We start from the raw sequence: 25977 nt of genomic DNA, 5'->3' as shown, positions 1-25977 counted from the left end.
AACACATGATTGTTTCTGGCTGACTGTTATGCTGTGGCTGTGCAGTTGTTTTCCTTTTGTATGTTCTCAATAAGAAGTTTGAAAGAAAAGTGCATGCTTACATTGTGATATATTTCCCTTTCCTCCATTCACAGACTCAGTTATAAGAACATAAGCATCACCATACTGGGACAGATTGAAGATCTATCAACCCCAGTATCCTGTTTCCAACAGTAGCCAATCCAAGTCACAAGTACCTGGTAGAATCACAAAATAAAAGGCTGCTTAGAGAGCATGAGCCAGCCAGGAGTTGAACCTAGAATCTTCTGATCACAGATACCTGGAGAACATGTTGGTCATAGCCAAACTAAAGAATGTCTCAAATGAGTACCGGTGACCGGGTCAGATAGTGGAGGGAAGTGTATGATGTCTGTGAGTCATGCGCCTATGTAAATAGTGTAGGTATGTATTTGCAGGGATGTCTTCTACATGTGCGCCAGATGTTGTGTTGAGAGGGATGACATGACATGGTGACACAGAAGGAATACGGTCCTGCACTTTGGGCTGGATTCAGTAAATGGTACCCAAATTTAGGCATGGAAAGAAATGTGCTAAAATCCTATTCTATAAAGGGTGCTCTGTGCCACATGCTTAGCATTGATTCCCACACCCAACTTTGGGTGTTAGGACCTACTTACACCTACTGAAACTTAATATAAATCCTGGTGTGCAACCCATAAATTCTATAACACTATGCCTAAAGTTTTGGAATGCCCCTGATCTACCCATGCTCCTCCCATGGCCACAGCCCCTTCTGGGTTGTAAGCAAGACACTTTGGGCAGAGTTATAGAATAGTTAATAGGCAGATATACACAAATCCATATTAGGGCCAATTAATGCCAATAATTAATTGTTAATGGCTCATTAACTAATTTATCTGCCATGCACACTCAGATTTGGGCAACCTACATAGAATCTGGGTGTGTGTATAATTTTAAGCTCATAAGGTACAATTAATATTTTCTCTTCCCAGGTGGGCTCCAAGTTTGTACCTGAGACAACAGAAGGTTAAGTTTACTTCCCCACAGTCACAGGAACTACAGCAGGATTCAGCATGCATCCTTCCTGTTGCTGATCCTCAGAGCCGATTCAAAATGGCTGCCGAGAGTTGAAGTGACCTCGCGAGACTTCAACTCTCGGTGGCCATTTTGACTCGGCGCTGAGGATCAGCAACAGGAAGGATGCATGCAGGGCAGCACTCCGGGCAGGAAGGAGGGGGCTCTTTCCTGCCCTGAAGAGGTCACTAGACCACCAGGGCAGTAGTAAGGTAAGGGGAGGGGGTGAAGGGGTATGTGACAGGGGGGAGGGGAAATGTGACAGGGGGGCGGAGTGAGGGTGTGACAGGGGGCAGGCGGGTGTGAAAGGGGTGGGGCGGGTGTGTGGTGGGGGTGGGGCATGTGTCCTCCTTTTGGGGGGACAAAATATGGTAACCCTACTGTATGCGCTATTGGTAAGTTAATAAATTATTTTTCTCATACGTTACATGGCCTGGTCCTTTATCATTCCAATCTTTTACCGGGATATGTATGATTATTGGGATGGTGGTAAAAAGACCTAAATCTTTATTACAGACTTCTTTGCTATGTCAGGCAGCTGTACTGTGCTGTGAGGGCTTTTTTTCCCCATTGTGTTCTGTAATGGATGCTTTTCTTCTGGATGGAAGAGTGTGACCTCTCTGCTACTGTAGTGCTTCTTCCAGACTGTGGCATGTACAAACAAACCTATGTGTACAGATGGATGGGCAGACACTACATCTACTGCTACACTGAATTTCATCTGGAAATGCTTCACATCCCAGCACAAACTCTATACAGCTGTCAACGGCTGCCAATTTACACAGTTCCAAGAGTGAGATTTTAGGCCATCCTGGATTTCTCACAATTCCATTCTGATGCATTGTACGATTCCCGGCACCAATTTCAATAGGCTTGAATCAGGGGTTACAAATACCAGACTGCTTTGAAATATAGCTGAGAGCCAGACTGGCCAAAATACCTCACTCATGGAACTGGAAAGCTTGGCATCTCTAACACCAGTCCTCTTGCCATCTCCTGAATCGTGACAACACAGCAATCTACATGACCAGGCTATGTACACCTTAGAGTGGACACTGACCAGCTATACAGCATTAGAAAGGGATAAGTAGTAGGGATCTGGGGCCTATTGGACCAACTATGAAGCAAGAGACAAACTAGAAGCATATAACACTGAACCAATCAGGGAACAGAATATAAGTGAGGAATTATATGAATCAGAAGACAGTGCATAGGCAAATTCTGTTTCTAAAAATTATTTTTAAGATAATTTCAAGAAAAATAGAATTTTGAAATCTCTAAATGCTTGCTAGCATAGTAAACAAATGATGAAAGTTCTGGGTTTTTTTTCCTGTGCCATTTTTAAAATGTGGATTTAACTATTTACTTTTCCAAACACATCTTCAATCCAAGTTACAACTGGGGCGCAGTAGGTATTTCCTGGGCTTATGATCTAAGGGCTAGATTTACTAAAAGGTGCTACCATGTTATCAAGTGATAACATGCATTATCAAGTATTATTTATAAACAACATGTTAACTGAATCAGCGTACATAAACATGATAGCATGTGTTCGTTAATCTAGCTCTATTTGTACCTAAAGAAATAGAAATTTAAGCTCAAAGTCACAGAGTCCCTTTTACTAAAGATTAGCGCATGATAACGGAATTAGTGCATGCTAAATGCTAAGAAACCCATAGGTGTAAAATGGGCTTCCTAGCATTTAGCGTACACTAATTCCATTAGTGCATGCTAAGCTTTAATAAAAGGACCCCAAAGAGTGTCAAAAGGAGAAGCATCTAGACATGGGGATTTACACCAGGGTTCATTTGATATAAATTCTCTCACCCAAAATTGGGCATGGATCCCAGCATTAAGTGTTATTCTATAAATGGCGTCCAACTTGGAGCGCTATTTATAGAGTAGTCTTTAGTGTGCATTTCTTGGGGTGTACAATTTTGGGTGCCATTTACAGAATTGAATCCTATATACTTAGGGGCCCTTGTACTAAAGTGAAATAAAACCTGGGCTTAATTTGGGACTTTCTTGCATTCTAAGCCCAGATTTAACACAGCACTTTTTTAGGACTTTTATTTTATTTGCAGGTCGTGCACTAATGTCATTAGCACACAGCACCTGCATAGCGTTACTGCAGGAGAATTTATCGCCTCTTATTTAGGAAGTGCTAGGTGCTCCTGCATTAACTCTGTATTATACAGTTAATATATACAAATCATAATTCACTAGCTGAATAATTTAGGAATGCCCACTCTCTCCCCATACCCCCTTTAAAAATAATTTTTAAAATGTGCAATTTGGTGGGTAGTGCAGGTAAAAAGGCAAAATAGTGCAAAAATGCTTTAATGTGCTTCTGCGGTATCCTGTTCTCACTCACTGATCATGGGTTAAGGCTTAATGCCCTTTAGTAAAAAGGCCCCTCTGTTAATAAATAGGTCCATTGATAATGATGGCACATGAAATCACATAGATACATGCTACCCTTTAGACTGTAAGCCCTCTTGGCAAGGGAATATGCACTGTACATCTTTGTAATCCATTTTGAGCTTGAATTTGGAAAAGGTATGTAATTAAATCCACAATACAGTTCAGCTATTGTTTAGCCAACTCAGCCTTTCCCTGCAAATACATGGCTGAATGTCAACCATGAGAAAGTTCAGAATCAGCACCGCTGTATTTGATTAGCACTGTTCTTTTTTTTAAGCCCATTTTGCATGTCTTTCCTTACTTTGAGTTACTTTAGGTTATACTGTTGAGATTTCATACCTGTCCCTGAGAATAGTCCAAAGCTCTCCTCCTAGGCAGGCCTCCATCAGCATGTACAAATATTTGCTGTCCTTGAATGTCCTATATAACCTGGTTTCCAAAGAGCAGAAATAAAAATATTAAATGTGTTGTTAAAAATAACCTGCAATGTAGTAATTTTAGTCATGCATTTGATGCCATTAAAAATGTCCTGCAAATAACATGGAGGGCAAGTAACAATGCTAGAGCCCTCCCTGACAGAAGCTGGGTAAGGGAAGGTGATTGGTGGTGGTGAGGGGGTGTAGGGTGTGAGGGAGGGTTTACAAGAGAAGGTAGTGTTAGTGGAATGTAAGTGAAGGGTAAGAAAGAAGCAGGAGGTCTGTTGAGTGTGGGGATTGGCTATGGAGACGTAGGAGTGAGTAAATTGTTGAAGGAATAAAAAGATTTGGCTTGACAAGAAAACAGGGCATTGAGGGTGGAGGGAGGTGGTTGTGGGTGTTTGTTGACCCTTCTTGCCCTCTTGTGCTTGGGTGTATGGGGGTAGTCTTGATTCTTTGGTTAGCTGGGGGAAGAAGCTTGAGGAAATAGGAGGGGGCTGGCATCAGTCGCAGCTTAGTAGGAAGAATGGAGGATGGAATCGGTTTATGACCTCGGTGTGATATGAGGGGCAGTGAAGGAATATTCAATGGGTATCTTGTGTGTGGCACCACCGCAAGAAGAAGCACAACCCTGTGGCACCGTAGGACCTGTATGGGTTATAAGTGGATGACAAAGAAGATGTGGGGTATTTGGGCAGCTAGTACATCACCATCTAGCAATACGGGTGAGGGATGAAGTTTGTGTAAGTTTAGATTTGAGTTTGTCACTGTAAAGTTGTGCTATGTTCAACAAAGCTACAGCCACTGTCCTGCCAATTCTGTTTAATTAGTTGTCAATCAAGTTTACTTCTGGATTGTATGAATGGTGAAGTGAGAGAAGGGGTGTGCAAGTACCAATGTTATAATATTTTCTGGACATTGATCTAGCGAGGTGCAGATGTATATAGCATGGACTCAAGTACTTTGTGCTTCTAATTTGACAATTTATTGCAATGTGCAAAGGTTAAACATTTCCTTATGAATATTTAGGATCTATGTAACGTGGAGGGGCATAATCGAACGGCGGCCATAAGCGGCGGCCGAACCGTATTATCGGAAAAGATAGCGGGCTATCTTTTGTTTCGCTAATACAGTTGGAGCCAGCCAAATGTCAGCATTTGGGCTGGCTTTAGAGATGGCCGGCATCAGTTTCCGGCAATAATGGAAACTAATGCCAGCAATCTCAAACCCGGCCAAATGCAAGGCATTTGGTCATGGGAGGAGCCAGCATTTGTAGTGCACTGGCCCCCCTGACATGCCAGGACACCAACCGGGCAACCTAGGGGCACTGCAGTGGACTTCAAAAATTGCTCCCAGGTGCATAGCTCCCTTACCTTGTGTGCTGAGCCCCCCAAATCCCCCCCAAAACCCACTCTCCACAACTCTACACCACTACCATAGTCCTAAGGGGTGAATGGGGCACCTACATGTGGGTACAGTGGGTTTTGGGGGGTTTTGGAGGGCTCAACATTTGCCACCACAAGTGTAACAGGTAGGGGGTGGATGGGCCTGGGCCCACCTGCCTGAAGTGCACTGCATCCACTAAATACTGCTCCAGGGACCTGCATACTGTTGTCAGGGAGCTGGGTATGACATTTGAGGCTGGCATAGAGGCTGGCAAAAAATTTTTTTTAATTTTTTTGGGGTGGGATGGGGTTGGTGACCAGTGGTGGAGTAAGGGGAGGTGATCCCTGATTCCCTCCAGTGGTCATCTGGTCAATTGGGGCACTTTTTTGAGACTTGGGCCTAAAAATAAATGGACCAAGTGAAGCCAGCGAAATGCTCGTCAGGGCCGGCTTTCTTTTTTCCATTATTGGGTGAAGCCGGCCATCTTGTAAGCATGCCCCCGTCCTGCCTTCGCTACCCTACCGAAACGCCCCCTTGAAGTTTAGCCGGCTCCGCGATGGAAAGCAGTTGGCGCTGGCCAAAATTGGCTTTCGATTATACCGATTTGGCCGGCTTCAGGAGATCGCCGGCCATCTCCCGATTTGTGTCGGAAGATGGCCGGCGATCTCCTTCGAAAATAAGCTGGATAGTAAAATAGTAGATGACGACAGATAAAGATCTGTATGTTCCATCCAGTCTGCCCTACAAGATAGACTCATAGCATAAGGTATGATGTCATACAACATATGCATACTTGATCTTAATTTGTTCTTGTCATTTTCAGGACACAGACTGTAGAAGTCTACCTGACACTGGTCTTATTCACCAATTACTGAAGCTGTCATCGAAGCCCCACTCCAACCTATCCAAATCTGTCCAGCCATGATTAAGGCACAGACCGTAGAATTACCAGCACTGGCTTTGCTTCTCATTTGCTGGTATTGCCATCTAATCACTGCTAAATTTGTTTGGTTTCATTCTTTACTACTGCTACTACTACTACTACATATTATTTGTATAGCACTACTAGATTTATGCAGTGCTGTACACTGGACAGAAGAGACAGTTCCTGTTCAACAGAGCTTACAATCTAATTAGGACAGACAAACAGGACAAATAATGGAATTACTAGGAATTAATGTAATTAAAGGAATTAAAGTGAATTACTAAGGTGGGAATGATAAAACATGGGTACTGAAGAAGTGAGTAAGGGTTAGGAGTTAAAAGCAGCATCAAAAAGATGGGCTTTTAGCCTAGATTTGAAAACGGCCAGAGATGAATCTTGACGTACCGGCTCAGGAAGTCTATTCCAGGCATAAGGTGCAGCAAGATAAAAGGAAAGGAGTCTGGAGTTAGCAGTGGACGAGAAGGGTGCAGATAAGAGAGATTTACCCAGTGAACGGAGTTCTCGGAGAGGAGTGTAGGGAGAGATAAGAGTGGATTTCTTTGTGTTTATCCCACACATTTTAAAATTCTGTTACTGTTTTCACCTCCACCACCTTCCACAGGAAGGCATTCTAGGTAACTACCACCCTGTCCATGAAAAGTACTTCCTGACATTATTTTTGAATCACCCCCCCCCCCCCCCGCAACCTAAATTCTTGTCCTCTAGTTCTACCACCTTCCCATCTCTGGAAAAGGTTTGTTTGTATGCTACTATCTTTTGAAATATTTTAATGTTTGTATCACCGCACCCTGACTCTCCTTTCTTCCAGGGTATACATCTAGCATGAAAACAAGCATGGTAATAAGCATAGTTTACCTGTTTTAAATACCAGGGATATATCAGTGCTCAATGTTCAATGTATCAAACTAATGATATGCAGAATGTGGCAGTGTTAATATGGGCATATATGACAGTTCAGGTTCCCCAATGCAGCAGGGCTTGTTAGCATAGCTGCAACTGCTCTCCCACCAACTCCTAAGCACATTCAGGTTTGCACATCTGTAACACTATTTTGATTTTGGCATTCTATTCTGTGGGAGGAAAACCAAATCCCTCTTGCCGGGGAAGATTTTAAAGACCAGGTAAATGCTTGGTTTCGGATGGCTGGCTCAGGATTAGAGGCTGTCATAGGTATGGAAGAATTGCAGACTCTGATAATATGTCATAATGCATTTTTCACAGATTGTGCTGTTGGGAGACATCTTTCCTAGAGACAATGACATTTTTGAATTTTTTGATACAGTATAACTGCTTTTAGTAAATGAGAGTAAGATGCATGGGACATCAGTTAGATTTATTAGCAGTGCCAGTGGATACCGTAGGTACAGTATTAAAAGAAATACGGTTAACTTCACCTGTAATATAGTCCGATCACTATTTATTAGATTTTAGATGAAAAGTGGTACATAAAGGGAGAAAAGAAATAAAAAAGAAAAGGCAGACAGAATTAAGAAGTGACAAAAATGCAGAACAACTTTGGAAGGTTATGGTCAAAGATTAGTGGATGAAGAAGAAGAGGGAACAGCAGAAGATTTTGTGACTTGGAGGATACCTTGGTAGGGGTTTCAGATAAGACAGATCATTTATATACGGATAAAGACTCCTTGGTTTTCTCCTCAGAGTGGAGGAGTGGCCTAGTGGTTAGGGTGGTGGACTTTGGTCCTGGGGAACTGAGGAAGTGAGTTCAATTCCCAGCACAGGCAGCTCCTTGTGACTCTGGGCAAGTCACTTAACCCTCCATTGCTCCATGTAAGCCGCATTGAGCCTGCCATGAGTGGGAAAGTGCAGGGTACAAATGTAACAAAAAAAAAAAAAAAAAAGATGTAAACATTAAAAGCTAGAAAGGAAGCTAGAGAGAAATCTAGAGAGATCATGGTGGGAATTGAAAGAGGATTCCATTAAAATTAAATCAGAATCAAGGTTGTAGTGAGCTTCAACAGCAACTTCAGTAATTAGGAAGTTAGGTGCTGAGCAGAATTCTATGATTTGTGCCCCAAAATTGGCAGGGAGAAACAGAGATTCACGTATACTAGTGTTAAATCATGAAGAAGTGGAACCTAAGCAGCATGTCAGATTCAACTCTGGCCACCTTGCTGGGCAGACTGGATGGACCTATGATACTATGTTAAATGGAGAGAGCAAATTAAACAACTACAGTAGAAGGAAACATATTAAAAAGGCAATGTTGTTATGCTAGAATGATTGCGAATAGTGAAAATACTGCACAGGAATTGTTTCAGGTATTTAGACAGCTCTCACATACACCGGTTCAGTGGACATCATCATCTGAGAGGATATTAAAATCAAATTGCCCAGTTTTTCAAAGAATACACTGGCAGGGAGCTCTATGAAGTACTTAGGAGGTGAGAATTTAAAGAAGGATTTACTTTTTGATGTTACAAGGAGAAAAGAAAGAGGAAATAGCCTCAATTTTGGCAGATTGTATATTGCATAGTTTTATTATTATGTCTGTATGGGAGATTAAGGGGGTGGGTAAAAAAAGTTTGCAAAGGGATTTTGTCAACTGGACCACCATCCAGGGAATTTATTAAAAGAGTTACCAGAGTGTAAAATTGCAGTATGGTTGTTTATATTGTACATGGAAGAAGTTAAGATCCTATAATATGCTCCAGTTAATGGCTGCACATATTCCAGTTTGCAAGAAAGATCAGTGGCTAGTGGGCTACAGCAGCATTTGCAACATTATGATTTGTCAGAAGTAGGGTTACCATATGTCCAGTTTTACCCAGATATGCCCTCTTTTTCAGGACATTGGCAGGCAACCTCCCCTCCTTTACCTTAAGAGTGGTGCCCTGGTGGTCTTGTGAGTGTAAACTGTCTTTTGCCCAGTGCCGATTCAAAATGGTTGTCGAGAGTTCAAGCGGCAGCCTCGCAAGACTTCTGCAGATGTCTTACAAGGTCACTGCTTGAACTCTGGGCAGTCATTTTGTATCAGAGCAGGGAGAAAGACAGTCTGCAGACACACTGGACAGGAAAGAGGGGGCTCTTTCCTACCCCAAAGAGATCACTAGACCAACAGGGCACCATACTAAGGTAAAGGAAGGGAGGGGAGGGGTAGTGAATGGAGTCATGTGGGTGGAAGAAGGCTGGAAAATTGGGGAGGGGATCTACATGGGGGAAGAGAGGGAATCTGACTTTCTTTGGGGAGGTCAAAGTGACAGGGGTGGGGTGGGCTGTGATAGGGAGCAGAGCAGGGTGCGACAGGGGGCGGAGCATGTGTCCTCTTTTTTCTTACGACAAATATGGTAACCCTAGTCGGACGAAATGCAGTCAGGATTCCATAGCCAATATAGTACTGAAACAGTAATAGTTGCATTTCTGAAAGAGTTAAAGACAATATTGAACAGTAGAAAACAATCATTATGCAGCTTGATTTATCAGCAGCATTCAATTTAATTAATCACGATCTGCTACTAATGGAATTGAGTGCCTGGAGAAGTCAGGTAGAGTGTTACAATGGTTAGTGGATTTTTAAAAATATTACTGTATGAAGGTATTCTGGAAGGGGAAGTTGTCTACAACTGGAAAATGTATTTTGAGGTCTCTCATGGTTACCCATTTTCACCAATATTGTTTAATTTTTATTTGCGTTCCCTAGGTGAAGTCATTATCCCACTTGGCATCGTCTGTCTTTTCTATGTAGATGGTATGATTCTAGTTTTCCCAGAGAAGAAATTCATATCAGATACATTTTTTCATGGGTGAAGTATTTTCACATATATATGGCTGGATGAGCTTGCATGGTTTTAAAATAAATCCAGAGAAAACCAAAATTCTATAGGTGGGAAGAAAGAAAGAAATTCAACCAGTACAAAATCCCACCATAGCCGGAAGCCAAATACCAGTAAATACTGAAATAATATTATTGGGGGTTTATATTGATTCCCAATTGACTATGGAAATTCAGGTACAATTTTTTGTTAAAAAGGTTTATGGTCTACTGCAACAGGTGTGCTATATACATGCTTATTTAGCAGAGAGCCAGCTGAGGATAGCAGTTCAAGCACTGTGCTATCTTCCTTAAACTACCATAAGGTAGTGTTATTGGGCTTGCCAGGAAGACATTTTGTCCCATTTACAGATACTACAGAATGTACTGTAGCTGTTAAAATGGGATAGAGCTACAGATTACCTGATTGGTTGTCGATTTAGGCTTCGATCCAGTTTAAATTTCTATTATTCCTATTTACGACCTCAAATGGAATAGTTTCTCTCTGTATGGAAGGTTAGGTGTCTTGATATGTCCTAAAACATGTACTATGTTTGAAAGGGGAATATATAAAGACCCTGCTCTCTATTCATCGATTCAGATTACAGACACACAAGAACAGATCCTTGATGAAGGGACCGGAATTATGGAATTTACTGTGTTTGAAGACTGGAAAGCAGGAATCATATGTTCTATTTCATTGAGGCTTAAAAATTTGGTTATATGAGTGCAACTATGGAACTGGCACTGGCTGATTGACTGTATTTAAAAGTTAATAGCAAATGGTTGGAAAAGAGTAAGGAATTTGCCAGGTTTAAAATTGGGGAATATTTTCATCTGTAGACTTTCTAATCATTGTAATATTGTATAGTGTTTTGTAAACCGTTTGATGCTTGAATATTTGTCTTTATTTGTATGATATATAACTTTGTATTCTGCATTGAGCTCATCATTAAGCAGATTATAAATGTTCAGATTAAATTTAAATTAAACAAATTTAGCATGGAGAGGGGTGGAAAGTGCTTGGGGGGGTTTTGAGGCTAGAACTATATAAACGGAATGCTTATATTCTAATTTTTGTGAGTGTTTGGGAGAGGGAAGGGTATGGATGGGGACGTTTTGGCTCCAAAAACTTGGTACAGGCTATTAAAGGCTGCACAAATTAACTACACCTCTGAAGCAGCCATTAGAATGTGTCACTTACATAGAAACACTGAATAATACATCCAAGCCTAATATCTAATGAATTACGTTAAATATTTTATTTTTATTGAGTCATTTGCACACACATTAACATTCCACTGGGGAATAGATGTTAACAATTATATGCATATAAATTGTGGCCACTAACCCACTTTGAACATTAATGTTAACTAAGGCCTACAATGAAGTATGTTTATCAGGAGCATAGATCCCTTTTTTATTTTACTTTAATAACACACAGTGAATACTGGCTAGACTAACCAGGCTTCATAAAGTTCACATCTCTAAGCTACAAGAACCAGACTTTCATAGACACATAAAATATAACCCAGTCAGTGGTTTAAAACTGCAGTCAGTGTGGTTTGTAGATGCTGGCTGCAGGGCTTAAATTAGGACTATGAATTCAGCACTGACTTCCAGATAGTGACTGACACTGAATATACATGAAGAGCACCCAGAGGTCAAGTTATGTGGACATGGGCGATATTGAGTCTGTTGTCTGGATAGTAATCCAGATAACTTAGAAGAGCTTTCTTTGTGTCCTAAAGCTATCTGGATAACTATTCAGCAAGCAGTTTGAATATCATTGCTCTCCAGAAAACTAATTTCTCCACCCATATTCCACCATTCCACACCAAAGGGTCTAGTAAGATTTTTAGCAGTAATATCCATATAGAGAAACTGAAAATCCACCAATAGCCCAGAGCAGTGCAACTATCCGGACAGAAACTGACATTATTTGGATGTTTGCTTTTGAATATCCGGCCTTTCAAATATGAGACCCTTTTACTAAACTGCAGCAAAATTTATCGAGGCTTAGGGGCCCCTTTTATCAACCTGTGGCAAAAGGGGTCAACGCTGGTGTGTGTTTTACACGCGCAACAAGGCCCCCTTTTACTGCAGCTGGTAAAAGGGAAATCTTGCCTTCCTTCAGGAAATGGCTGTGTGGCAAGTAAAGCACTTGCCGCGCGGCCATTTCAGGGGTGGGGGAGCCCTTACTGCCACCCACTGATGTGCTGGTAAGGGCTCCTGTGTTAACTTGGCGGTAACCGGGCAACGTGCAGACCTGCCTGATTATCACCGGGTACACTCTGGTGCTACAACAAATAATTTTTTGTAGCACTAGAAATGACGGTGCACTAGGAATGGGAAGTACCACCGGGCTGCTGTGGTAGCCCAGCAGTACTTCCTGTATAGCGAGCGGTAAGCCCACATTGGGCATATCACCGCTTAGTAAAAGGAACCCTTAATGCGTAAATTAACCACATGGTAGCTGCAGAGTATGAAGCTATTGGTGGCATTCCCAGTATTTTCCCTTAGAGGTTGTGCGTTAACATTCATATTAACACACAGTACCTGCTCCAGGTTAATGTGAAAGTCCTTAATTGCCTTATTTAGGAGGAAATAATTAGTCATGCATCAACTCTGCATTAGTTAGTGCATGATAAATGCAGTGCATTAACTGCCAAATGCCTTCCAGATCCACTTTTTGCCTATGCCACACCCCCTGACACAAAAAAGCTCTTATTATACAGTTAACTGCTAAATTACTACAAAGCCTCTTAACGTGATTCTGTGCAAGCGGATACCACATGGTAAACTGCACAATAACCCCCAAATTCTATAAATGGCACTCAGATATAGGCACACTGTTATCCTGGGAAGGGGCATGGGCATATCAGGGGCATTCTGACTATTCTTGTGTGCACTTTGTTTCATAGTTAACATGGGAGGGGCAGTGGCATGTCAGTGACATTCTGACTTTTTTATGTGCACTTTGTAGCTCAGTTAATGTGGGAAGAACATGGGCATGTCAGAGGTATTCTGATTATTCTTGTGTGCACTCTGTAGAATAGTTAATGTGGGAGGTTTATGGGCATGTCAGGAGCTTTCTTACTATTCTTGGATGCATTTTATAGAATAGTTGCATTTATGTGCCCAACTATCACATTTAGGCACCACCTTTTAAGCCAGCCACAGATGTGACATATGTGGTCATGCCTAATGTTTTGCACATGACTGCAGACTTACACTAGTCTTCTATAACAGATCTGGCATGAGACTCTGCCATTATAAAATACTAGCTTAGCACCCCTAAGTGCTTGATGCAGTTTATATGATTTAGTTCTAACCATGAAACCATACATAATTTTTGCTGTGATAGTTTTAACTGCTATTTGCCATACATGATAAATTATCCATAAAACATTTATCATGTTGTAACACTGAGGACCACAATTTATTTGTCCCTTAGGCCCCCTTTTACTAAGGCACGCTCACGTTTTTAGGCACGTTAAAATTGTGGGCGCGCTAAATGTTAAAGACACCCATAAGAATGCATTGGCATCTCTAACATTTAGCGCCCACAATTTTAGTGAGTGCGCCTTAGTAAAAAGGGGCCTTAATTTGCCAGATTTTAACAGCGGTCAATGAATTGTAGTACAGGTACTTAAGACATTCAGATTATTTTAACATCTGCTTTATCTTTTATTTGATCTGGCAGCTGAACTGATGTTGTGGTAGAAAACATTTCTAAAACCAATTAGTGCTAATTATTATCTAAATACTCTGAATTTTCAACCCCCTTCTATTTCAGTAGCTATACTGTGTATACAATCAACAGATTAGAGCAGTTGAAACAATCTGTTCAAATAGCTCATATCTGTGGCCTTAAACTCATCTGGGTTTCCTGCCAGTAACATAATTAAAACTGTACCACAGAAAATTCATACATACATACTGCTTTAAAGTATACAGGAATGCAGGACTGAAGATCTTAAATGCCTTTTTTAAGATAAGCATAAAGTTTGTAGAGGTAAACATCTCAGTCACAACAATTTTATTTTTTATGGAAATTCAGGGTCCCCTTTTACTAAGCCACGTAAGCGTCTACGCGTGCCCAACGCGCACCAAAATGAACTTACCACCCAATTGCGGTAATTTCATTTTTGGTGTGCATCTGCTATGCGCATCTGAAAAATATTTTTTATTTTCAGATGTGCGTTGCAGGAGGTGTGCCAAGTGGCATCTGAAACATGTAGGTCTTTACCGCGCATGTAGGTCGTTACTAGGTCTATGGGGCGATAAGGTCAGACACCCAAAATGGACGCGCGGCAATTTTGATTTTGCCGCACGTCAATTTTCGGAAAATAATTTAAAAAGGCATTTTTGGTACGTGCGCTGAAAAATATTTCTGCGCTCACCCAAAACCCGCACCTACACTACCGCAAGCCACTTTTTACCGCAGCTTAGTAAAAGGACCCCTGAGGTTGATGATTCTAATTGGTTCAAGCATAATTTGAAATTTAAAAGTTGGATGGATCTATTGTATTTTGTTCCCATGTTTGCAAGTGTTCTTAAATACTTCGTAACTCATTTAGAAACTGATTTTTATACCCCCCCCCCCACCCAGGATCTATAAACTTTCCCCCCCCCCACACTGTTTACTAAGCCCCCACGTGGCAATGCCAACACGGCCCATTCCCCCCTGTTTACTAGCACGGACTAGTAAACAGGGAGGTTTGTTTTTAATGGAACTCTTTTTTTCATTTGACTTAACACATTTGTTTTTATAAAGATTTTTTAAATACACATTAGAATTTTTGACCCATGCTAATTTACTTACAGCCCTATTTAAGAAAGGATATGGAATTGGGATTTCAGACGTCCAGATCAGCATGTGGAGAATTCCCACTGTATTTTACAAGAGGCTCAGACATCATTGAGCCTCTTACAAAATAGATGGAGGACTATGCTGTCCTGAAAAGCCAAAACACAGTAATTGTTGAGACTGTAAGGTCCAAAAACAAATTTATTTGAATAAATCCCTATGATATAATTCTTGACAAAAACTAATACAGTACTGTGCTCTGGCTTAACATATATCCCATTTATTAAGAGATACTGTGTTTTGAACTTTTGCTACAGACCTGAAAATGCATCCAAATATTAAATGACTTCATATTAAGAAATATACAGTAATAGTAGGACTTCTGTTGCATTAGCTTAGTTTTGACATTTTGAGTTGCTGTGTTCTGGCTTTTCAGGGCAGTATGCATGTATGGCTCCCTACATTCAATGGGAGCAATGATTTTAAAAGGCTGCATGTGAGGAAAACAAATGTCTCCCCATATGTGAATGGGAATAACATTTTAAAATCAATGCTTCTGCAGCTCCAGTTTTCTCCTATCTGCCCATTGCATCAGAACCCCCTCCCCCCCTCAGATCTCTCCCTTATGATATCAAAACCTCACAACCAAACTCACTAATCATCCAAACTCCCTCACCTCACACCCACCAAAGCATCTGATTCCCCTATCTCCCTCCCTTAGAGCATCGTATTCCTCCAAGGGTAGCCCTAGAAACAAAATGAGCAACAAGGAACCCCTCCCAACCATCAATCCCACTCCCAGCTGTTTCTGGGAGCCTCTGGTGGTTTAATGGTAGTAGGAGAAATGTCCTGTCTCTCCTGTTCTTAGAATGCAGGTACAAAATGGCTGCCACAACCCTAGCAATAATCTTGTGGTACTACTACTAGGGGTCATGGCAGACATTTTAAACCCATGGCTTAAGAGTAGGAGTGACTGGAGATTTCTTCTGCTACTACTGTACTACCAAGGACTCCCAGAAAAAGATGGGGGAGTGTAAGGAAGGGTGGACCCTGGAGGGGGGTGCATATAGAGGGGATAGGATGCTTTGGAAGTGTGTCGTGATGGAAGGATTAGATGCTTGGGGGTGCAGGGATGTGAGGTTCTGATTCCATGATGAGATTAGGATGGGGGGGGAGTGTCATATGGAGAGCTGAACCTTTGTAATGACACTAGATACTTACAGCGGGATCTTATTGGAAATGCTGATGCCTAGGTTTATTTTGGCTCAAAGTGGGTTCCGCTTCTGAAATGGAGATATATTAAGGCCCATCCAAACCATTCCTTCTCACCACTCCTACCATGCCTCCAGGCAATTTGTATGAGGTGGGCCTCACCACATGTAAAGAACCCCTTTTGCAAAATGGCTGACACATGTCTGCCAATCTACACATGTGATAGCTGGGAATTGGCAAACATTAATTCAAACGTTAGCACAGGTTAAATTAATTTCACATCCCTAGCATCAGTCCTTCTGACATCATGCCCACAAATGATAGTAGTATTACTGAAGTTTATAAATGGACAAATCAGTACTAAATGTTGTGCATATGTGTTTGTTTTCAGAAAGAGGTTAATGTACTAATGCACTCAATCTGCAAGTATTAACATGCATTAAAAGTGCTATTAGCACTCACAATGTAGTCTATGCATGTTAATTAGTTCACAAGAGTTTTAAAGCAAAAACCTATGCTGACAAGGTAATGAGATGTAAAGCCATATAAAGCAGTTCTTCACCTAATAATATAGAGAAAACTGGTGTGTTGCAAAAGTGAACACAGACCTGTAAATGGAAAAATGTTTAACCACCTCTCAGGATGATGTAGTAAATTAAGATATTTCAATATGCTATTTACGAGAGCTTGTTAATACTTGGTAATGGCAGATGTTAAAGAGCTTTAATGTACATCATAAGGATCCGTGCTCATAAACTATTCTCTTCTTATAAGGAATAGAAACATCACAAACAGAACTTTTCATATTTATTAAGGACAGTACCTCACAATAAAGTCAGAATGAGCCCCTTGCATTATCTGTTTTTCTGAACGTATATGCTCCTGCTGCCTTGTGTCGACTATATGACGTTTCTTGAGAATCTTCATTGCAAATGTTTTGGATTCCTCACTTTTCAACTGCACCTTGAATAAAAATGATAAACGATGCCTTATCAATCAAAATAAATGTTCATATAAAATGACATATATAATCTAAAGTCATATACTGTACTGAGCTTTGTTTTATATGCTCGGGAATATATAAAAAAATCAAATGAAATAATATATATTGTTAGAGACGTTGATATGTTTTTATACGATATAACTGTTTGGATAATACAATGAAGCGAATGCTACATACCTGTAGAAGGTATTCTCCGAGGACAGCAGGCTGATTGTTCTCACTGATGGGTTGACGTCCTCGGCAGCCCCCTCCATCGGAAAGTTTACTAGCAAAGGCCTTAGCTAGTCCTCGCGCGCCCATGCGCACCGCGCATGCGCGGCCGTCTTCCCGCCCGAAACCGGCTCGAGCCGGCCAGTCCAGTATGTAGCAAGACAATACACTTCAAGGGAAGACTCAACTCCAAAGGGGAGGCGGGCGGGTTTGTGAGAACAATCAGCCTGCTGTCCTCGGAGAATACCTTCTACAGGTATGTAGCATTCGCTTTCTCCGAGGACAAGCAGGCTGCTTGTTCTCACTGATGGGGTATCCCTAGCCCCCAGGCTCACTCAAAACAACAACCATGGTCAATTGGGCCTCGCAACGGCGAGGACATTAATGAGATTGACCTAAAAAATTTACCAACTAACTGAGAGTGCAGCCTGGAACAGAACAAACAGGGCCCTCGGGGGGTGGAGTTGGATCCTAAAGCCCAAACAGGTTCTGAAGAACTGACTGCCCGAACCGACTGTCGCGTCGGGTGTCCTGCTGCAGGCAGTAATGAGATGTGAATGTGTGGACAGATGACCACGTCGCAGCTTTGCAAATTTCTTCAATGGAGGCTGACTTCAAGTGGGCTACCGACGCAGCCATGGCTCTAACATTATGAGCCGTGACATGACCCTCAAGAGCCAGCCCCGCCTGGGCGTAAGTGAAGGAAATGCAATCTGCTAGCCAATTGGATATGGTGCGTTTCCCTACAGCCACTCCCCTCCTATTGGGGTCAAAAGAAACAAACAATTGGGCGGACTGTCTGGTGGGCTGTGTCCGCTCCAGGTAGAAGGCCAATGCTCTCTTGCAGTCCAATGTGTGCAGCTGACGTTCAGCAGGGCAGGAATGAGGACGGGGAAAAAATGTTGGCAAGACAATTGACTGGTTCAGATGGAACTCCGACACAACCTTTGGCAGGAACTTAGGGTGAGTGCGGAGGACTACTCTGTTATGATGAAATTTGGTGTACGGGGCCTGGGCTACCAGGGCCTGAAGCTCACTGACTCTACGAGCTGAAGTAACTGCCACCAAGAAAATGACCTTCCAGGTCAAGTACTTCAGATGGCAGGAATTCAGTGGCTCAAAAGGAGGTTTCATCAGCTGGGTGAGAACGACATTGAGATCCCATGACACTGTAGGAGGCTTGACAGGGGGCTTTGACAAAAGCAAACCTCTCATGAAGCGAACAACTAAAGGCTGTCCTGTACTGGGACTCAATCTTCTTGGGAATGTGGGGATTACTTAGTGGCTTGGTCCAGTTCGCAAGCAATGTTTTTTCAGGACATGGTGCAAGGGAACAGTGGACGCTTCCTTAGGTGGAGAAGGATAGTCCAGGAGCTCAAACATTTCAGCCCTGGGCTCGTCCTCCACAACCACCGGGAAGGGGATGGCCGTAGACATCTCCCGGACAAAGGAAGCAAAAGACAGACTCTCGGGAGGAGAAAGCTGTCTCTCAGGAGAGGGAGTGGGATCAGAAGGAAGACCCTCAGACTCCTCGTCAGAGAAATATCTGGGGTCCTCCTCTTCCTCCCACGAGGCCTCACCCTCGGTGTCAGACACAAGTTCACGAACCTGTGTCTGCAACCTCGCCCTGCTCGACTCGGTGGAACCCCGTCCACGGTGGGGGCGTCGAGAGGTAGACTCCCTCGCCCGCATCGGCGAAGCTCCCTCCGCCGACGTAGTCGGGGAGCCTTCCTGGGAGGTGGCCGCGGTCGGCACCGCACGCGGTACCGACGTCGGGGACCTCAACCTGGGCGATGGGCCAGCTGGCGCCACGCTCGACGGTACCGGAGGCGCAAGCACCGCCGGTACCGGAGGGGTAGGGCGCAACAGCTCTCCCAGAATCTCTGGGAGAACGGCCCGGAGGCTCTCGTTTAGAGCGGCTGCAGAGAAAGGCTGAGAGGCCGATGCAGGCGTCGACGCCAGAACCTGTTCAGGGCGAGGAGGCTGTTCCGGGCTGTCCAGAGTGGAGCGCATCGACACCTCCTGAACAGAGGGTGAGCGGTCCTCTCGGTGCCGATGCCTGCTGGGTGCCGAATCCCTCGGCGACCCAGAGCTCTCGGTGCCGATATGGGGAGGAGACCGGTGTCGATGCTTCTTCGACTTCTTCCGAAGCATGTCACCGGAGCTCCCCGGCACCGACGAGGAGGACGTAGAATCCATCCGTCGCTTCCTCGGGGCTGAGACCGAAGAGGGTCGATCCCGGGGGGGCTGTACCGCAGGAGCCCTCAGGGTAGGAGGAGACCCACCCGAAGGCTCACCGCCACCAGCAGGGGAATGGACAGCCCTCACCTGCACTCCTGACGATGCACCTCCGTCCGACGACATCAGCAGACGAAGTTTCGGTACCACCGACGTCGATACAGTCGCCCGATGCCTCAGCGCCGATGCAGAGGTCCGATGCCTCGATGCAGTCGATGGAGCGGCAGCCAAGGAAGATGGTCCGGACGCTGACGACGTCGATGCACTCGATGCCTCCGGTGCCGATGCCGACGAAGAGCCCGAGAACAAAACGTTCCACTGGGCTAATCTCGCTACCTGAGTCCGCCTTTGTAACAGGGAACACAGACTGCAGTTCTGAGGGCGGTGCTGGGCCCCTAGACACTGAAGACACGCAGAGTGCCTATCAGTGAGCGAGATTACCCGGGCGCACTGGGTGCACTTCTTGAAGCCGCTGGAAGGCTTCGATGTCATGGGCGGAAAAATCACGCCGGCGAAATCAAAAGCCGAAATGGCGAAAATTGAAGCACCAAAATTTAGAGGGAGAAAAATCTCGACCGAGGCCAAAAGAGGCCTACCCCGACAACGAAAGAAAACTTACGGGGCAAAAACTGAGAAATACGGGAAGGGCAGAAAACCCGAAAGGGTCTTCCGGAACACTACCGGAGCGCTTCCCGAACTTTTTCAAGGAAAAAAGGACAAAAACACGTCGAAAAGGACGCGCGAGGTCGACTCTCTGGGGCACGAACGGCGTAACACGACCGTACCGAGTGCGGACGAAAGAAGACTGGCCGGCTCGAGCCGGTTTCGGGCGGGAAGACGGCCGTGCATGCGCGGTGCGCATGGGCGCGCGAGGACTAGCAAAGGCCTTTGCTAGTAAACTTTCCGATGGAGGGGGCTGCCGAGGACGTCAACCCATCAGTGAGAACAAGCAGCCTGCTTGTCCTCGGAGAAAACAATTTACATTTTTCTTTTTTCTTTTCCTTCCAACCTGTGTGAACCTTGGACCTGGAGTTCCATGAGATTAGAATCAATTCACAGATGCTGAATTATAATACAGGAATATAACACCTGATATTCAAAATGATTTATACAGCCCAGAGAGGGTCCTATTTGTTTTTAAAGTATTTCCATGTAATTTCATTGAGTGTCCCCTGGTCTTTGTACTTTTTAAAAGAGTGAAAAATCGATTTGCTTTTACCCATTCTAAACCACTTAGGGATCCTTTTACTAAGCCACATACCACCTTATAATTGAAAGAGAAAAACGCCTAGATTTCGACCCAAATCGGGAGATAGACGTTTATCTCACAAAAACGAATAAATCGGTATAATGGAAAGCCGATTTTGAACGTTTTCAACTGCACTCCATCGCGGAAGCGTACAAAGTTGACGGGGCATGTCGGAGGCGTGGCGAAGGTAGAACTGGGGCGTGGTTATCAGCCGAGGAGAGATGGGCGCCTTTCGCCGATAATGGAAAAAAAGTATGCATTTGTAGCTAGAATTTAGGGCACTTTTCCTGGACCCTGTTTTTTCACGAATAAGGCCCCCAAAAGTGCCCTAAATGACCAGATTACCACCAGAGGGAATCGGGGATGACCTCCCCTGACTCCCTCAGTGGTCACTAAGAGGGGCATAATTGAACGAAAATGTCTATCTCCATGGGCGTTTATCTCCGAGAACGGGTCCGTGAAGGGGCGGACCGAACCATATTTTCGAAAAAAATAGACGTCCATGTTTTATTCGACAATTTGTGAGCTGGGCGTTTTTGTTTTTCAGTGATAATGGAAAATGAAAGCGCCCAGCTCAAAAACGAATAAATCCAAGGCATTTGTTCTTGGGAGGGGCCAGGATTCGTAGTGCACTGGTCCCCCTCACATGCCAGGACACCAACCGGGCACCCTAGGGGGCACTTTTACAAAAACAAAAAAAAAGGTAAAAGAGCTCCCAGGTGTATAGCACCCTTCCCTTGTGTGTTGAGCCCCCCAACTCCCCCTCAAAACCCACTGCCCACAAGTCTACACCATTACTATAGCCCTAAGGGGTGAAGTGGGGCACCTACATGTGGGTACAGTGGGTTTGGAGGGGTTGGACGACTAAGCATTAAGCAGCACAATTGTAACAGGTAGGGGGGGATGGGCCTGGGTCCACCTGCCTCAAGTCCACTGCACCCCCTAACGACTGCTCCAGGGACCTGCATACTGCTGCCAGGGAGGTGGGTATGACATTTGAGGGTAAAAATAAAAAGTTGTGAAACATCATGTTTTGTGGTGGGAGGGGGTTAGTGACCACTGGGGGAGTCAGGGGAGGTCATCCCCGATTCCCTCTGGTGGTAATCTGGTCATTTAGGGCACTTTTTGGGGCCTTATTCGTGAAAAAACAGGGTCCAGGAAAAGTGCCCTAAATTCTAGCTACAAACGTATACTTTTTTTCCATTATCAGTGAAAGGCGCCCATCTCTCCTCGGCCGATAATTACGCCCCAGTTCCACCTTCGCCACGCCTCCGACACGCCCTGTCAACTTTGTACGCTTCCGCGATGGAGTGCAGTTGAAAACGTCCAAAATCGGCTTTCCATTATACCGATTTATTCGTTTTTGTGAGATAAACGTCTATCTCCCGATTTGGGTCGAAATCTAGGCGTTTTTCTCTTTCAATTATAAGGTGGATAGGCACCTACATGCGCCTGACTACCACGTGGCTGTAGCGGTAATTTCATTTTTGGCGTGTGTCCGATATGCGTGTCTGAAAAATATTTTTTATTTTCTGGCACACGTAGCAGACAAGCGCCAAGTGGCATCTGATGTGCGTGGGTCATTACCGTCCAAATTCTTTACCGCTAGGTCTATGGCTGGTGGTAAGGTCTGAGACCCAAAATAGACGCGCGGCAATTTTGATTTTGCTGCACATCCATTTTGATTTTACCACACGTCCATTTTCGGAGGAACAAAAGAGGGCTTCTTTACAGGTGCGCTGAAAAATGATTCTGTGTGTGCCCAAAACCTGCGCCTACACTACCACAAGCCATTTTTCAGCGCGCCTTTGCAAAAGGACCCCATACGATTTTATAGCCCTTAATCATACATCCCACATCAGCCATCTCTTTTCCAAGCTGAAGAGCCATAATCTCTTTAGCCTTTACTCATAGGGGATACGTTCTATGCCCTTTATCATTTTGGTCACTCTTCTTTGAACCTTTTCTAATTCTGCTATATCTTTTTTTGAGATACGGTGACCAGAATTGAATGCAGTACTCAAGGTGAGGTTGCACCATGGAGCAATACAGAGGTATTATAATATTCTTGGTCTTATTTTGCATCCCTTTCTATTATTGCTCATTGTGACAACTGGCATAATTGTGCATTATTTTGCCATAATGTATGTAAGTTTAAGGTATCACAGGCCACATAGTAATGAGAATATCTTTTGATAAAATCTTCTGTCAAAAATTTAAAATGAGTCTAATTATTCCCAGTTTAGAAAAAAATATAAAACATGCCGGCATATATTCAGCCTGTGGCAATCAGTGTTTTTTAAACGCTGTTAGCCATGGGCAGAATTAGTACCCGGATATTCAGTGCTGGGCCATGTCTGGGCACTAGCTCTCAATATCCAGGCCTAACAGAGATGGCAGCGGCAGTCAGAGCTTATGCAGGTCCAACCGATATTCAGCCAGGGACTGAATATTGACCACGGACCTGCATAACACAAATGGTCTAAATCTCGCTCCCCCCCCCCCCCCCCGATGAGGCTCATACCCCTCCATTCCCAGCCATCACTCCCCATTCAGGATAGGCCACCCCCCAGGCCTATCTGAAGTCCCTGGTGGTCCAGTGGGGTGATGGGGCAGGTCACGACAGCCATTTTGTAAAGGAAGCTTAGGGCAGGAGCAAATGGGGATGGGATGTCCTACGTTCCCCAATTAGCTATGCAGGTGCTGGCACTCGCATAACTGTCAGCTCCTTCCCAACATTGCCCCCTGTACTACTCCTGACCTGCCAACATTTGACATGGACATTTTCCCCTGGATTCTATATAGCACGCCTAGAGATCCGTGCTGAAATCCAGGCAAATTCTATAACAATGTGCGTAACTTAATTGGCTTACTAATTAGCATTGATGATAGCACTTAAGCAATAACGAGCATTAATTGGCAACAATTAGAATTTATGAACACAACTCGCTAAGTGTATTCTGTAATGCACTGCGCCTACTTGTAATGTGTGCAGACAAAAAGGGGTGTGGTTATGGGCAGGGAAATGGGTGTTTCTGAAATTTACATGCATAGTTATAGAACAATGGCCCTCTGTGCCTAAATCTATGTGCCAGGATTTACGCCATGTTTTTGTTGATGTAAATGAAGGTGTGTAGTTGTAGGCATTGGGATATCAATTAATCCAGGTGCCGCTTTTAGAATAAGCTTAGGCGGAAATGATTTCTGTGCAGATTTGTTAGGCGCCACATATATAATCCCCCCTTCATGTTGATATTTAGTGGCACTGCTTGATTAATTGCTGCTGAATATCAGCGCTTAGGCAACCACAGATGATTTAAACAAGCAGGAGGCTCTGTATTAAAGCATGGAGTAGGTGTACATCTGTTGTGTAATACACATCTTTTATTGCAGAGGGAAAAATTTGTTTTATTCTTATGTACTTGAATTTTATTTCTTTTCTTATTATTTTTATAATTTTGTTGTATTTGTCTATTCTGATCAGTTGATTATTTGTATTTTATTGTTTTTATTGTTAATTTTAACTGTTTTTATTGTTTATCAGCTATCTAGATTGGTATATAAATTTTGAATTACATTTTTTTAAACTTTATTTTTCCATATAATACAAACTTCTATTTCCAGTCCAAAAATAACTGAGAATCCCTTTTACCAAAGTATGTAGAGCACTTAATACATTTTTAATGCACACTAAATTTTAGCACACAACTACATGAAGGGGCTTTGCGTTATCTATGCAGTTACCATGCATAAACTGCTTTTTGTGTCAAGGAGTGGGGCATAGGCAGAGAATGGGTGTGGAAAACCTTTTGCAGTTAGCAAGTTGCACTTAGTGTGGGATGTCTTGCTGCATCCTAATCAGGAATAATATATATAGAATGTTTGTACATTTGGGAAGCTTGCCAGGTGCCCTTGGCCTGGATTGGCCGCTGTCGTGGATAGGATGCATGTGCTCGATGGACCCTTGGTCTTTTCCCAGTGTGGCATTACTTATGTACTTATAAATAGGCACTAGGGGAAATTCTATAAATGGTGTTGATTATTCGCACAAGAAGAAATCAGTGCTACATACTATTTTATAAGAGTGCATACCCTTTATAGAATCACACTTAGCGCTGTCTCCCACATCTACATTTTGGTGCCAGACTTATGCCCTTGACATTCCCATGCGCCTTCCACGGCCACATCCCCTTTTGAGTTACCGCTATTAGAGTTAAGCACCGTGCCTTATAGAATAATGCACAGCCAGATGTGTGCGTAAATTTTAATGTGTGCCAATTAACATCAATAGTTGGTTTTTAGCACCCAATTTTTGACATTAATTGGCTCATTTGCACATCTTGGGAGCACACCCAAATGTTCACGCAAATCTAGGTGCTAACTTCAACCTGGGTACTATGCTCTAACGGGCATTTTAACAAAGCAACTGCAGGTTTCATGTTGGGCATGCCCCCCACTAGGTAACCATGTTAGCTTTGTGGTTTTTTGTGAGTTAATTTCCTGCATCAAAGTGCATTAAGTGCAAATTTTAACGCATGTTAGTAAAAGAGCCCCCGAATTTTATAAGAAGAGCATAAATAATACTAAGTAAATTTTAGGTGCATAATGGTTGTAAATATTAAAATTGATGTTTGTTTCTTAGTTTCTTCTCAGTTATTAGAGTTTTTACTCTCCCCCAACACTAGTCTTAATAGGTAATTTTCAGATGTGGAGAGTACACTGAGTATCTAATCACCTCAGAAGACACATGACAAGGAGCTGCATAAATCATTTTAAGGATAGAGTTCTCCTCACTCTGCTTTAAGGTTTCCCTTGTAACACCAGACTATACGTCACTGTTCTGCACATCAGCTTTAAAAATAGAACAAACATTTAGTTTCACATTTCCCAGAAAGTTCATTATCCTCCGTCAACTGAAACTGGCAAGTTCCTTGCCATCATTTTACTCTCAATAAAAAATCAGGCAGCAATTGGCATGAATAATTTTGAATTAACTTTTAGCATACTTTGGGGTCCTTTTACCAAGCTGCGATAAGCACTAGTTCGTACATGCGCATTGCAGCTTAAAAAGGCTTACAATGGGCGCATAGAGGTGTCCTGTGCTAAAAATCCTGATGTGTGCATACTACCCACATGCTAAAAATTACATTTTAATTTTTGGCTAAGGGGGCATGTTTGGAGGTAGAGAGTGGGCGTATCTGTGCTAATCAGTTAGA

At 43.3% G+C, this 25977-nt stretch overlaps 1 protein-coding gene across 2 annotated transcripts in view; it reads right to left on the bottom strand.

Moving 5' to 3' along the window:
• The window catches only part of PRKG1 (protein kinase cGMP-dependent 1), a 1533271-nt gene that overhangs the window by 40304 nt on the left and 1466990 nt on the right, over positions 1-25977 (bottom strand). For both annotated transcript variants that reach the window (XM_030203098.1, XM_030203097.1), the window contains exons 11-12: positions 16885-17024; positions 3859-3948 (exon numbers count right to left, since the gene is read on the bottom strand). In XM_030203098.1, coding sequence (XP_030058958.1) covers positions 3859-3948; positions 16885-17024 — 230 coding nt within the window. The remainder of the gene's footprint in view (positions 1-3858; positions 3949-16884; positions 17025-25977) is intronic.

The sequence above is a fragment of the Microcaecilia unicolor genome, chromosome 5, assembly GCF_901765095.1.
Source record: "Microcaecilia unicolor chromosome 5, aMicUni1.1, whole genome shotgun sequence".
Classification (NCBI taxonomy): Eukaryota; Metazoa; Chordata; class Amphibia; order Gymnophiona; family Siphonopidae; genus Microcaecilia; species Microcaecilia unicolor.
Note: the sequence above shows the minus strand (reverse complement) of the source record. Positions and strands in the feature narration are given on the sequence as shown.